General features: G+C 47.8%; 1 protein-coding gene across 1 annotated transcript; it reads right to left on the reverse strand.

Moving 5' to 3' along the window:
- Positions 1-634: 634 nt before the first annotated feature.
- Positions 635-2,994, reverse strand: LOC124011594 (homeobox protein MSH-D-like). The gene is made up of 2 exons (XM_046325047.1): positions 2,532-2,994; positions 635-1,620 (listed from the first exon to the last, which is right to left on the reverse strand). Exons 1-2 carry the CDS (start codon positions 2,896-2,898, stop codon positions 1,151-1,153), a joined length of 837 nt encoding a protein of 278 aa, XP_046181003.1. The 5' UTR covers positions 2,899-2,994; the 3' UTR covers positions 635-1,150.
- Between the last annotated feature and the right edge of the window lie 10,431 nt (positions 2,995-13,425).

A 13,425-nucleotide genomic window follows, 5' to 3' on the forward strand; every position in this document is an offset into this window, starting at 1 on the left:
AACATGCGTGCTTTGTCCTGATCTACACATGGCATTAAAATGTTTTTCTTATTCGTCCACTGTGTCCGCATTGTGACCAGATGTCCTGGTCACTTCCTGTATGCAAAATATTTGACAGCTATTCTTTCAAAAGAATGTTTATTTCTTTTCAGACACATTGATGCCATAAGTCAATGTTTCCACCAGTTAATGATTTTAAAAGGGCAGGAGATCATTTAAATGGTTTCACTGTCCAGATCTGTCTACCTTTGCGTGCCTGACTACCTTCGGAGGTGGTCAGGAAAATCAGATCAAAATGCGGTCTTTCAATCATCTACACCTGTCTGAAAATGTGGACACAATCAGAATGTGGACAAGATAACAACAAACACCGATTATTATTATTATATTATTATTATTATTATTATTAAATGATAAATATTAGAACCGGGTATAACAGAGCTTGAATCTTCCTCACTCTAAAAAAGTATTAGAACTGTTACCCCCTAAATGAGGTGAATTAGCCTGTACTACACGTGTTTTAAAGCTCCAGGTACAAAGGTAAAGATCCTATCAAACAATCAGATCGATACGTGATTAAACACTTCCATATGAAATTGTGGAGATATATCAAGACAAGAACAGCAAATCACATTTTATTTTCAACATCAGACCACAAAATATTTACACTTGTAGATACATTTCATAAAATATATATTATATTACATTTATTTAATAAATATGTTATTATAGAGCTAATCTAGTATTTTGGGAGTGATCAGACACACGGTGGATCAGTATCCTACGGAAAGATCCAAGAAACCTTGGCAAATACAGCACAGGTCAGGGGGTCAGGGCTATAGAATAAAGGAACAATGACACTGCAATGGGTGTTGGAACTATGGGGTGTTCTAATGCGCTAGGCTCTACCGTAACAAACCAGGGAACACAAGCTACCATATAACCATGCACGCTTACACATCTGTTGAATATATCAAAGTTGGTCCAGCACAATATATTCAAGGCATCCCTGAGAGTTAGGGTATAATTTGAAATCTTGTTGTGAGGATCATCGCATTCGCACGCGCACGCACGCACGCACGCACGCACGCACGCACGCACGCACACACACACACACACACACACACACACACACACACACACAAACCTTTCAGGACAGGTGGAACAGTCCGTACCCCACAGGTGAGGTGTACACCCCCAGATGTGGTTCTGTTTTTAACAGAGGGGTGCGTCTGAAGGGGAACCCCTGTCCTCCGTACATCCCTGAGACCCACCCACCCAGACCCCCTAGACCACCCAGACTGACACAGAGGGGAAACGGCAGCGAGGAGAACCCCGGGTGATAGAACCCCGGCTTGGATCCAACACCTGCGGCGGACATCTTGAGTTTCTCCGCCTCTGCCTCCTGCAGTCTCTTGGCTTTAGCCCGTCGATTCTGGAACCAGATCTTTACCTGGGTCTCTGAGAGAGACAGGGAGGAGGAGAACTCAGCCCGCTCAGCGATGGACAGGTACTGTTTATGATGGAACTTCCTCTCCAGGGACAGGAGCTGGGAGGTGGTGAAGGGGGTCCGGGGCTTCCTGTTCGTCTTGTGTTTCCTTAAGGAGGGACTGAGCTGGTCTGGAGGGAGGGAGAGAGAGATGTATCATTAAAGGCATAATGAGTGTTTGTGGTATTTGTCAACATCCATTAGCCTTATAGACAGAAAGAGAACATGAATCAAAATACACTGTACAAAACATTAAGAACACCTGCTCTTTCCATGAAATACTGTAGACTGACCAGGTGAATCCAGGTGAAAGCTATCACCCCTTATTGATGTCACTTGTTAAATCCACTTCAATCAGTGTAGCTGAAGGGGAGGAGGCAGGTTAAAGAAGGATGTTTAAGCCTTGAGACAATTGAGATATGGATTGTGTATGTGTGCTATTCAGAGTGTGAATGGGCAAGACCAGAGATTTAAGAGCCTTTGAAGGGTATGGTAGTAGGTGCCGGGTGCACCGGATTGTGTCAAGAACTGCAAAGCTGCTGGGATTTTCACACTCAGCAGATTCCTGTATGTATCAAGAATAGTCAACCACCCAAAAAACATCCAGTCAACTTGACACAACGGTGTCATTGGAGTCAACATCCCTGTGGAATGCTTCCGACACCTTGTAGAGTGTGTGGCCTGATGAATTGAGGCTGTTCTGAGGACACAAAGGGGGGATGGAACTCAATATTAGGAAGGTGTTCGTAATGTTTGGTATACTCAGTGGATATACACAAATACATACATTTAGCCTTCTCCCCTGATGATATGCAGTGTTTTGAATGGTTATAAAGAACTGATATTGATCTGTAGACAGTGTACAATAGTTTTATAGTATTCTAACTCAGAAAGTTATATTTTTTCCACATAGGCTACAACTTCTAAAATACATTAGTAAACATACATAATGGATATTTCCCAATTGATCAGCATGGGACAAAAAGTTACCAGGCCATAGGCTTTTCAATAACCCTTCTACATAATAAGGTGGAGCACTTACTGAGCACTGGAGCCAAATTGGATGCAAAGTCCCCTGGTTCCGACGTCTCTGATTTAACTGTCGAAGAAGACGGGTCAAAGTTGTGAGGAAAGTCTTCTGTACTAGACGCCTCTCTGGACACCGATATAGAGTAATTCCCCAGGGGAGAGATTATCGTACCGCTGTGGCGTCTCCCTCGGTCGCCAGGAGTTATTCTATCCAACATGATCGCATCCACACTGAAAGGTAAAGGTGATTCGGGTCTTTTGTGCTCCTTGAGCTGCGTCGGTGGTCGAGGAGTGCCCTCATAGGTTGAAAATCCATCTGTCGAATCTACTCGAGAATCCATGCTTCTTATTATGCCAAAATAAGATGTTGACGAACACATTCAATTTGTCCAAAAGGTAATAATAATATGCGCATCTCAACTGTTATCCGCGGAGAGGACAACAACTTCTCAACTTCTGAAGTCTGTGTCTAAACTCATGAGAACACTTGTTTATAGCACTGGGACTTTCAACCAATTCAAACCCTGACAAAACTATAGAAGAGGAAGGAGACCTGTGATTGGCCTTTGAGTTTCGGGGATTTGGGTGTGGTCCTGGGTCTTGAGGTTAAAGACACCCTCGAGACAGACTATACTCAGGGTAAACACGAGGTCGAGTAAATACGAGCATAATTTACAGCTAATTGCGTGAGAAGGAGAAGGAGAGGGAGGAGGAGGAGGTGGATGGAACTATTTTTCAATTGTTGCTCCCTCAAATAAGGCTATTCCAAAAATATGTAGATTAAGCCTGCTTTACCCCGTTTCCCCAGAATAAAAATATATAATTTATATTTTAAGAATTCATATTTTGAAAAATATTCTACATTCAACAAATGATGGCCATTAATCTAATACGATGAAAAATATAACATTTAATAAAATACTCTATCAGTGCAGTAAGTACATAGACTGCAGGTTGGCTGACAACATCATGAAATTGATGCACATGCATCCATGGGGCTGAAGGCCTTGTGTTGTTATGATTCTGAACGGTCAGATAGCTAGCAACAATGACCAGAAGCTGTCACGTGGGGAATCGTAGATGACTCGTTTCAGCTTGTTATTGATACCATGTCTTGTTTAGACGCTTGTCACATATGCTAATACAGGTAAAATTCACTAGCAGGCTAACCAACAAGTGTAACAATATTTTTGAGAGACAACAAATGCTCATTTTGCAAATCTATTTATGTTTTCAATAAACATTTGGAGAAGAAATATAGTTTACATGTTGTCAACATTCCATTCACTCTAAGCCAACCATCTGTTTTGCCCCAAAGTTGTGCATGCGTCAGTTTTGTTCCCAAACAACCCTCCCGTCTACTCATCAATAGAAACAAGGTAACAGTAAACATGTCATCCCCCACAAATGCTGCAGTGCCCTGTTGGGCCAATTGAGATATGGCGTGTGACTAACACATTTCTGTTTATTACTAAAGTCCCGCCTTGGGGCCAATCAGTGTACTCTTGTAAATGCCAGATCTCTATGGAAAGATGCATCATTTATCAAAGTTTCGTCCAAATTGGGCTAGTGCTGTCTGAGATATCACATGTGATGAAAGTACGGACGGAGACAGAGCCACAGTCCCCTCCCCAATTTCACCGTGGGGGACAATCATGGGAGTGTTTTTGCCAGGGTTATCCCAGTGCAGACTAGTCCAGTGCTGCTGATAGGGGGGCTGATTCTAGTGGTATCTTAGAGGCCTTCTACTGTATCTCCCTCTCGGCTATTAGCTTGATTTTGTGTGTGTATGTGTGTGTGTGTGTGTGTGTGTGTGTGTGTGTGTGTGTGTGTGTGTGTGTGTGTGTGTGTGTGTGTGTGTGTGTGTGTGTGTGTGTGTGTGTGTGTGTGTGTGTGTGTGTGTGTGTGTGTGTGTGTGTGTGTGTGTGTGTGTGTGTGTGTGTGTGTGTGTGTGTGTGTGTGCGCGCGTGCGTGCGTGCCTCTGTGTGTGTGTGTGTGTGTGTAGGCCTATGTGTCATCACAATTTGTCTCTGGGCGTCGGTCGGTGGCAGAAAGATGAAAGCGGATCAGAGAGACAACTTAACTGTTGTGTTACCACATCTCTGGCACCATGGAGCCCTGAGTCTCTCTACTCATGTTGAAACTCGCTATGACCTCAAATACCACTTTGGTAGTTAATCACAATGGTAATCAATAAGAATGATGTCAGTCAGTCAGGGTCCCAAATGGCATCCTATTCCCTATGCAGTGCACTACTTTTGCTCAAGGCCAATAGGGCTTTGGTCAAAAGTAGTGCACTATATAGGGAATAGGATGCTATTTGGGACGCTACCCATTTGTTTTTCTACTTCAAACCTCATCTCAGCGTACTCACTCCACTGTGAGAGCGAGGCGTTTGGAGAGGGCTGATGGTTGGAGGCAGGCAGGTTAGTAAATTACTGTCATTACATAGTTGTTATTAACACCTTGTAATTAGGCGTGTGGAATCCGGCTCCTTTAAGCAGGATTTAAGGGTAATGAAGGTAAATTACTACCTTCCTGAGGTGTGTGGCGCCCGCTCACAATAACCTCAGTCTATCGTCTCAGACTGAGCAGAGCTGTCAGGCTAGGGAGTGTGTCGGTGTGTGGGACTATTTGAAGCTCAGATATACACTACATGTCCAAAAGTATGTGTACACCTGCTCATCGAACATCTCATTCCAAAATCATGGACATTAATATAGAGTTGGTCCCCCTTTGCTGCTATAACAGCCTCCACTCTTCTGGGAAAGCTTTCCACTAGGTGTTGGAACATTGCTGCTGGGACTTGCTCCCATTCAGCCACAAGAGTAATAGTTAGGTCGGCAACCAATGTTGGGCGATTACGCCTGGCTTGCAGTCGTCGAACCAATTCATCCCAAAAGGGTTCGATGGGGTTGAGGTCAGGGCTCTTTGCAGGCCAGTCAAGTTCTTCCACAACGATCTCGACAAACGATTTCTGTATGGACCTCACCTTGTGCACGGGGGCATTGTCATGCTGGAACAGGAAAGGGCCTTCCCCAAACTGTTGCTACAAAGTTGGAAGCACAGAATCATCTAGAATGTCATTGTATGCTGTAGTATTAAGATTTCCCTTCACTGGAAGTTCACTTCACCATGAAAAACAGCCCCAGACCATTATTCCTCCTCCATCAAACTTCACAGTTGGCACTATGCATTGGGGCAGTTAACGTTCTCCTGGCATCCGCCAAACCCAGATTTGTATGTCGGCCTGCCAGATGGTGAAGCGTGATTTATCACTCCAGAGAACGTGTTTCCACTGCTCCAGAGTCCAATGGCGGCGAGATTTACACCAACAAACTGACGTGTTGGAAAGGTGGCATCCTATGACCATGCCACGTTGAAAGTCACTGAACTCTTTAGTACGGGCCAGTGTTTGTCTATGGAGATTGCATGGCCGTTTGCTCAATTTTATACACCTGTCATCAACGAATCCACTAATTGGAAGGGGTGTCCACATGCTTTTGGCCATGTATTGTACCTGTAGGCCTTGCCCCAGTACATAATAATAATAATAATAATAATAATAATAATAATAATAATAATAAATATCATCTGTCATCCAAAACAAAGTGTCTCTGTCCTGTAGAGATCAAGGACGCTATTCAAACAAACGCATAATATGGAAAATCTAGAAATGATGTGTGACTTTCGCCACTAAGGCCTATTTATTGCCTGACCTCCCTAATCTTACTACATTTGCACACACTGTATATAGATTTTTCTATTGTGTTATTGACTGTACGTTTGTTTATTCCATGTGTAACTCTGTGTTTGTGTTGCACTGCTTTGCTTTATCTTGGCCAGGTTGCAGTTGTAAATGAGAACTTGTTCTCAACTGGCCAACCTGGTTAAATAAAGGTGAAATAAACTGCACACACAGATTCCAAGAACACAGGATGAGATGTTACTATCCTTTGTGCAAGCACTTCCAAGAGTTAATGAACAGTGAGCGTGGTGAAATTTGGGGAGCGCATCGTCAGTAGTGTACCTTTGGTTCCTAGGGTGTTTCGGCCTTTCACACTATACACCCTCCTCAAAGGTGGCCAGCGACAGGGTGATCAATCCTACGCTTGCGTCCCATTCCCAATTAGTCATAGGAGTTGCCTTGTTGTTGATAGCAAACATCCCATGGGACTATGCATGGCAGGGGCATCCTCCTCCCTGAGTCAATCATTGTTGACCGCATACCTCCTGGCCCTCTCACTTCGGGGCCCAGCTGGGGTCTTTCCTCTTCATCCAGAGCCACTGACTGCTGCCTTCTGCCGCCTCTGATACAGCTTTGATTGCCGAACGCTGGCTCTGGCCCTTAATTCCCAGGTCTCTAAGCAGTCTGGTTGTAGATGTTGCCACAAAACCTCTGCAGCCCACCTCCACTGGTCGGACTTCTGTGTTCCAGCCATGATGCCGTGCTTCGGCAGCTAGATCAGCATAGCGCAGATGTTTTCGCTCATAAGCCTCATCTACTGAGTTTTCCCAGGGTACTGTGAGCTCAATGATGAAGACCTTATTGAGTGAACGGGACCAGAGCACCATGTCAGGTCTTAGGGTGGTGGTTGCGATCTCCGGAGGAAACACAAGTTGCCGGCCAATGTCAGCTAGCATTTTCCAGTCGCGGGCCAAGCGCAGCTGGTCTCGCTCTAATGGTGTAGAGCCGCTCTTCGGTGGTTTAGCCCCTTCGCGGACAAAGTTTGTCCGTAAGGAGTGTGATGCTGCTGTGGGTGGTAGGGAGTTGGTGGCAGCTCGCTTGTCCTCCAGGGCGGACGCAAGGTTTTTTAAGGACTTGGTTGTGACGCCAAGTGTAGCGTCCTTGGGCGAGGCTTGTTTTACAGCCTGTGAGAATGTGCCTGAGGTTGGCTGGCATGGAACAGAGGGCACAGTCCGGATCTTCACCATACCATTGGTGAAGATTAACTGGTGTTGGAAGGACGTCATATGTTGCTCTGATGGAAAAGCTCAACCGCCTTGCTTCCATGGCCCACAGATCCTTCCAGCTGATCTTCCTCTTCTCCACACTGTCCCATCGAGTCCACTGTCCCTGTTTGGCAAGAGAGACTGCCTTGGCCCACCTTGCAGCCTCCTCCTGATGGCGTACTTCCTGCACTACCATCTTCCGCCGCTCTGGTGCAGTGGCCTTACTCCAAGCAGCACGGCTAGTTAGCCCAAGGCCTCCTCTCCCTTGCTGAACATGACCCACAATGTCAGCATGTCTGAGGGCTGCTGTTGCCTCCTGGACTGCTTTTCCTGGCCTCCATTTGCGCCCAGTTGCCAAGGTCGGCGCGTTGTTGCTCACCACTGGGTCTCGAGATTCATTCAGTGTCATTTGGAGCCTGGTTTTTGCACACTTGAATTCCTCTGTTAGACTTGTGAGGGGCAGCTTGAGGACACCATCTCCATAGAGGCCTATGGTGGTAAGGCATCGTGGAACTCCAAGCCACTTCTTTAAGTAGCCTGTGACTCCTCTTTCCATCTTCTCCACTGTTGAGATTGGAACCTCATACAGTGCTAAGGGCCACAACACCCGGGGTAGGAGACCAAACTGCAGACACCAGGCCTTTAACTTTCCAGGTAGCTGGGTGTTGTCGATGGACTGTAGGCTACTACTGATGTCTTTGCGCAGCTGTTGCACCTGGTCTTTGTCCTTCAGGCTTGCATCATACCACCTTCCAAGGCTTTTTACCGGCTGCTCAGACACTGTTGGGATTTGGTCATCTCCGATGAAGAATTTCAGGTCAGAGAGTACTCCCTTCACAATCGAGATGCTGCGTGACTTGGATGGTTTAATCTTCATACGGGCCCAGCTGATGTTCTCCTCAAGTTTTCTGAGCAGTCTCCTGGTGCATGGGACAGTGGTGGTCAATGTTGTAATGTCGTCCATGTAGGCTCTGAGTGGAGGGAGGCGGAAACCAGAGTCGACTCGCTGTCCACCAGCAACCCATTTTGAGGATCTGATGATAACCTCCATTGCCATTGTGAATGCCAACGGAGAAATGGTACATCCCGCCATTATACCTACATTCAGGCACTGCCATGAGGTGGTGAACTCTGAGGTGGTGAAGCAGAACTGCAGATCCTGGAAGTACGACTTCACCAGGTTTGTGATGGTGTCCGGTATGTGGAAAAATCTGAAGGCAGACCACAGGTGTCATGTTTTGTCATTTATTATCTTGTCTTGTCCCTGTGCTTCCCATTCTATTCGTTTCCCTCTGCTGGTCTTATTAGGTTCTTTCCCTCTTTCTATCCCTCTCTCTCCCCCTCCCTCTCTCACTCTCTCGCTCTCTCTTCTCTCTATCGTTCCGTTCCTGCTCCCAGCTGTTCCTATTCCCCTAATCAATCATTTAGTCTTCCCACACCTGTTCCCGATCCTTTCCCCTGATTAGAGTCCCTATTTCTTCCTTTGTGTTCCGTTCCTGTCCTGTCGGTTCCTTGTTTAGAATTCACCGTGCTGTGATTGTGTATCGCCCTGTCGTGTCGTGTTTTCCTCAGATGCTGCGTGGTGAGCAGGTGTCTGAGTCTGTCTGGTTCAAGTGCCTTCCCGAGGCAACCTGCTGTTCACCTGCTGTTCAAGATCGAGTCTCCAGTTTGTCCTCGTCATTTCGAGTGAAAGTTGTGTTTTTTTGATTGTATTTACTTTACTGGATTAAAGACTCTGTTTTCGCCAAGTCGCTTTTGGGTCCTCTTTCACCTGCATGACAGAAGGAACCGACCAAGGAATGGACCCAGCGACTTCAGACGCTCGTTACACTGCCGTCGAGATCCAAGGAGCCATGCTCGGCAGACACGAGCAGGAATTGTCTGCTGCTCGCCATGCCGTGGAGAACCTGGCCGCTCAGGTTTCCGACCTCTCTGGACAGTTCCAGAGTCTACGTCTCGTGCCACCTGTTACTTCCTGGCCTGCCGAGCCTCCAGAACCTAGGGTTAATAACCCACCTTGCTACTCCGGGCAGCCCACTGAGTGCCGCTCCTTTCTCACGCAGTGTGAGATTGTGTTCTCTCTCCAACCCAACACATACTCTAGAGAGAGAGCTCGGGTTGCTTACGTCATTTCACTCCTTACTGGCCGGGCTCGAGAATGGGGCACAGCTATCTGGGAGGCAAGGGCTGATTGCTCTAACAAGTTCCAGAACTTTAAAGAGGAGATGATTCGGGTTTTTGACCGTTCAGTTTTTGGTAGGGAGGCTTCTAGGGCCCTGGCTTCCTTATGCCAAGGTGAACGGTCCATAACGGATTATTCTATTGAGTTTCGCACTCTTGCTGCCTCTAGTGAGTGGAACGAGCCGGCGCTGCTCGCTCGTTTTCTGGAGGGACTCCACGCAGTGGTTAAGGATGAGATTCTCTCCCGGGAGGTTCCTTCAGATGTGGACTCTTTGATTGCTCTCGCCATCCGCATAGAACGACGGGTAGATCTTCGTCACCGGGCTCGTGGAAGAGAGCTCGCATCAACGGTGTTTCCCTGCTCCGCATCGCACCCATCTCCCTCCTCTGGCTCAGAGACTGAGCCCATGCAGCTGGCAGGGATTCGCATCTCGACTAAGGAGAGGGAACGGAGGATCACCAACCGCCTGTGCCTCTATTGCGGAGTTGCTGGACATTTTGTTAATTCATGTCCAGTAAAAGCCAGAGCTCATCTGTAAGCGGAGGGCTACAGGTGAGCGCAACTACTCAAGTCTCTCCATCAAAATCCTGTACTACTTTGTCGGTCCATCTACGCTGGACCGGTTCGGTGCTACATGTAGTGCCTTGATAGACTCTGGGGCTGAGGTTGTTTCATGGACGAAGCATGGGTTCGGAAACATGACATTCCTTTCAGAGAGTTAGAGAAGCCTACGCCCATGTTCGCCTTAGATGGTAGTCATCTTCCCAGTATCAGATTTGAGACACTACCTTTAACCCTCACAGTATCTGGTAACCACAGTGAGACTATTTCTTTTTTGATTTTCCGTTCACCGTTTACACCTGTTGTTTTGGGTCATCCCTGGCTAGTATGTCATAATCCTTCTATTAATTGGTCTAGTAATTCTATCCTATCCTGGAACGTTTCTTGTCATGTGAAGTGTTTAATGTCTGCCATCCCTCCCGTTTCTTCTGTCCCTACTTCTCAGGAGGAACCTGGCGATTTGACAGGAGTGCCGGAGGAATATCATGATCTGCGCACGGTCTTCAGTCGGTCCCGAGCCAACTCCCTTCCTCCTCACCGGTCGTATGATTGTAGTATTGATCTCCTTCCGGGGACCACTCCTCCTCGGGGTAGACTATACTCTCTGTCGGCTCCCCGAACGTAAGGCTCTCGAGGATTATTTGTCTGTGTCTCTTGACGCCGGTACCATAGTGCCTTCTTCCTCTCCGGCCGGGGCGGGGTTCTTTTTGTTAAGAAGAAGGACGGTACTCTGCGCCCCTGCGTGGATTATCGAGGCTGAATGACATAACGGTTAAGAATCGTTATCCGCTTCCCCTTATGTCATCAGCCTTCGAGATTCTGCAGGGAGCCAGGTGCTTTACTAAGTTGGACCTTCGTAACGCTTACCATCTCGTGCGCATCAGAGAGGGGGACGAGTGGAAAACGGCGTTTAACACTCCGTTAGGGCATTTTGAGTACCGGGTTCTGCCGTTCGGTCTCGCCAATGCGCCAGCTGTTTTTCAGGCATTAGTTAATGATGTTCTGAGAGACATGCTGAACATCTTTGTTTTTGTCTATCTTGACGATATCCTGATTTTTTCTCCGTCACTCGAGATTCATGTTCAGCACGTTCGACGTGTCCTACAGCGCCTTTTAGAGAATTGTCTCTACGTAAAGGCTGAGAAGTGCTCTTTTCATGTCTCCTCCGTTACTTTTCTCGGTTCCGTTATTTCCGCTGAAGGCATTCAGATGGATTCCGCTAAGGTCCAAGCTGTCAGTGATTGGCCCGTTCCAAGGTCACGTGTCGAGTTGCAGCGCTTTTTAGGTTTCGCTAATTTCTATCGGCGTTTCATTCGTAATTTCGGTCAAGTTGCTGCCCCTCTCACAGCTCTTACTTCTGTCAAGACGTGTTTTAAGTGGTCCGGTTCCGCCCAGGGAGCTTTTGATCTTCTAAAAGAACGTTTACGTCCGCTCCTATCCTCGTTACTCCTGACGTCACTAGACAATTCATTGTCGAGGTTGGCCTTCAGAGGTAGGCGTGGGAGCCATTCTATCCCAGCGCTTCCAGTCTGACGATAAGGTTCATCCTTGCGCTTATTTTTCTCATCGCCTGTCGCCATCTGAGCGCAACTATGATGTGGGTAACCGTGAACTGCTCGCCATCCGCTTAGCCCTAGGCGAATGGCGACAGTGGTTGGAGGGGCGACCGTTCCTTTTGTCGTTTGGACAGACCATAAGAACCTTGAGTACATCCGTTCTGCCAAACGACTTAATGCCCGTCAAGCTCGTTGGGCGTTGTTTTTCGCTCGTTTCGAGTTTGTGATTTCTTACCGTCCGGGTAGCAAGAACACCAAGCCTGATGCCTTATCCCGTCTGTTTAGTTCTTCTGTGGCTTCTACTGATCCCGAGGGGATTCTTCCTTATGGGCGTGTTGTCGGGTTAACAGTCTGGGAATTGAAAGACAGGTTAAGCAAGCACTCACGCACACTGCGTCGTCGCCACGCTTGTCCTAGTAACCTCCTTTTCGTTCCTGTTTCCACTCGTCTGGCTGTTCTTCAGTGGGCTCACTCTGCCAAGTTAGCTGGTCATCCCGGTGTTCGAGGCACTCTTGCGTCTATTCGCCAGCGCTTTTGGTGGCCGACTCAGGAGCGTGACACGCGCCGTTTCGTGGCTGCTTGTTCGGACTGCGCGCAGACTAAGTCGGGTAACTCTCCTCCTGCCGGTCGTCTCAGACCGCTCCCCATTCCTTCTCGACCATGGTCTCACATCGCCCTAGACTTCATTACCGGTCTGCCTTTGTCTGCGGGGAAGACTGTGATTCTTACGGTTGTCGATAGGTTCTCTAAGGCGGCACATTTCATTCCCCTCGCTAAACTTCCTTCCGCTAAGGAGACGGCACAAATCATTATCGAGAATGTATTCAGAATTCATGGCCTTCCGTTAGACGCCGTTTCAGACAGAGGCCCGCAATTCACGTCACAGTTTTGGAGGGAGTTCTGTCGTTTGATTGGTGCGTCCGTCAGTCTCTCTTCCGGGTTTCATCCCCAGTCTAACGGTCAAGCAGAGAGGGCCAATCAGACGATTGGTCGCATACTACGCAGCCTTTCTTTCAGAAACCCTGCGTCTTGGGCAGAACAGCTCCCTGGGCAGAATACGCTCACAATTCGCTTCCTTCGTCTGCTACCGGGTTATCTCCGTTTCAGAGTAGTCTGGGTTACCAGCCTCCTCTGTTCTCATCCCAGCTTGCCGAGTCCAGCGTTCCCTCCGCTCAAGCGTTTGTCCAACGTTGTGAGCGCACCTGGAGGAGGGTGAGGTCTGCACTTTGCCGTTACAGGGCACAGACTGTGAGAGCCGCCAATAAACGCAGGATTAAGAGTCCAAGGTATTGTTGCGGCCAGAGAGTGTGGCTTTCCACTCGCAACCTTCCTCTTACGACAGCTTCTCGTAAGTTGACTCCGCGGTTCATTGGTCCGTTCCGTGTCTCCCAGGTCGTCAATCCTGTCGCTGTGCGACTGCTTCTTCCGCGACATCTTCGTCGCGTCCATCCTGTCTTCCATGTCTCCTGTGTCAAGCCCTTTCTTCGCACTCCCGTTTGTCTTCCCTCCCCCTCCCGTCCTTGTCGAGAGCGCACCTATTTACAAGGTACATAAGATCATGGACATGCGTTCTCGGGACGGGGTCACCAATACTTAGTGGATTGGGAGGGTTACGGTCCTGAGGAGAGGAGTTGGGTTCCGTCTCGGGACGTGCT

Source organism: Oncorhynchus gorbuscha, linkage group LG23 (assembly GCF_021184085.1).
Source record: "Oncorhynchus gorbuscha isolate QuinsamMale2020 ecotype Even-year linkage group LG23, OgorEven_v1.0, whole genome shotgun sequence".
Lineage (NCBI taxonomy): Eukaryota > Metazoa > Chordata > Actinopteri > Salmoniformes > Salmonidae > Oncorhynchus > Oncorhynchus gorbuscha.

Excerpts from the sequence above, each read along its gene's own strand:
- LOC124011594 (XM_046325047.1), bottom strand. The coding sequence starts at position 2,898 with ATGTGTTCGTCAACATCTTATTTTGGCATAATAAGAAGCATGGATTCT. Across the intron at positions 1,621-2,531 it reads CAATTTGGCTCCAGTGCTCA|ACCAGCTCAGTCCCTCCTTA; the intron begins GTAAGTGCTCCA and ends CCCTCCCTCCAG.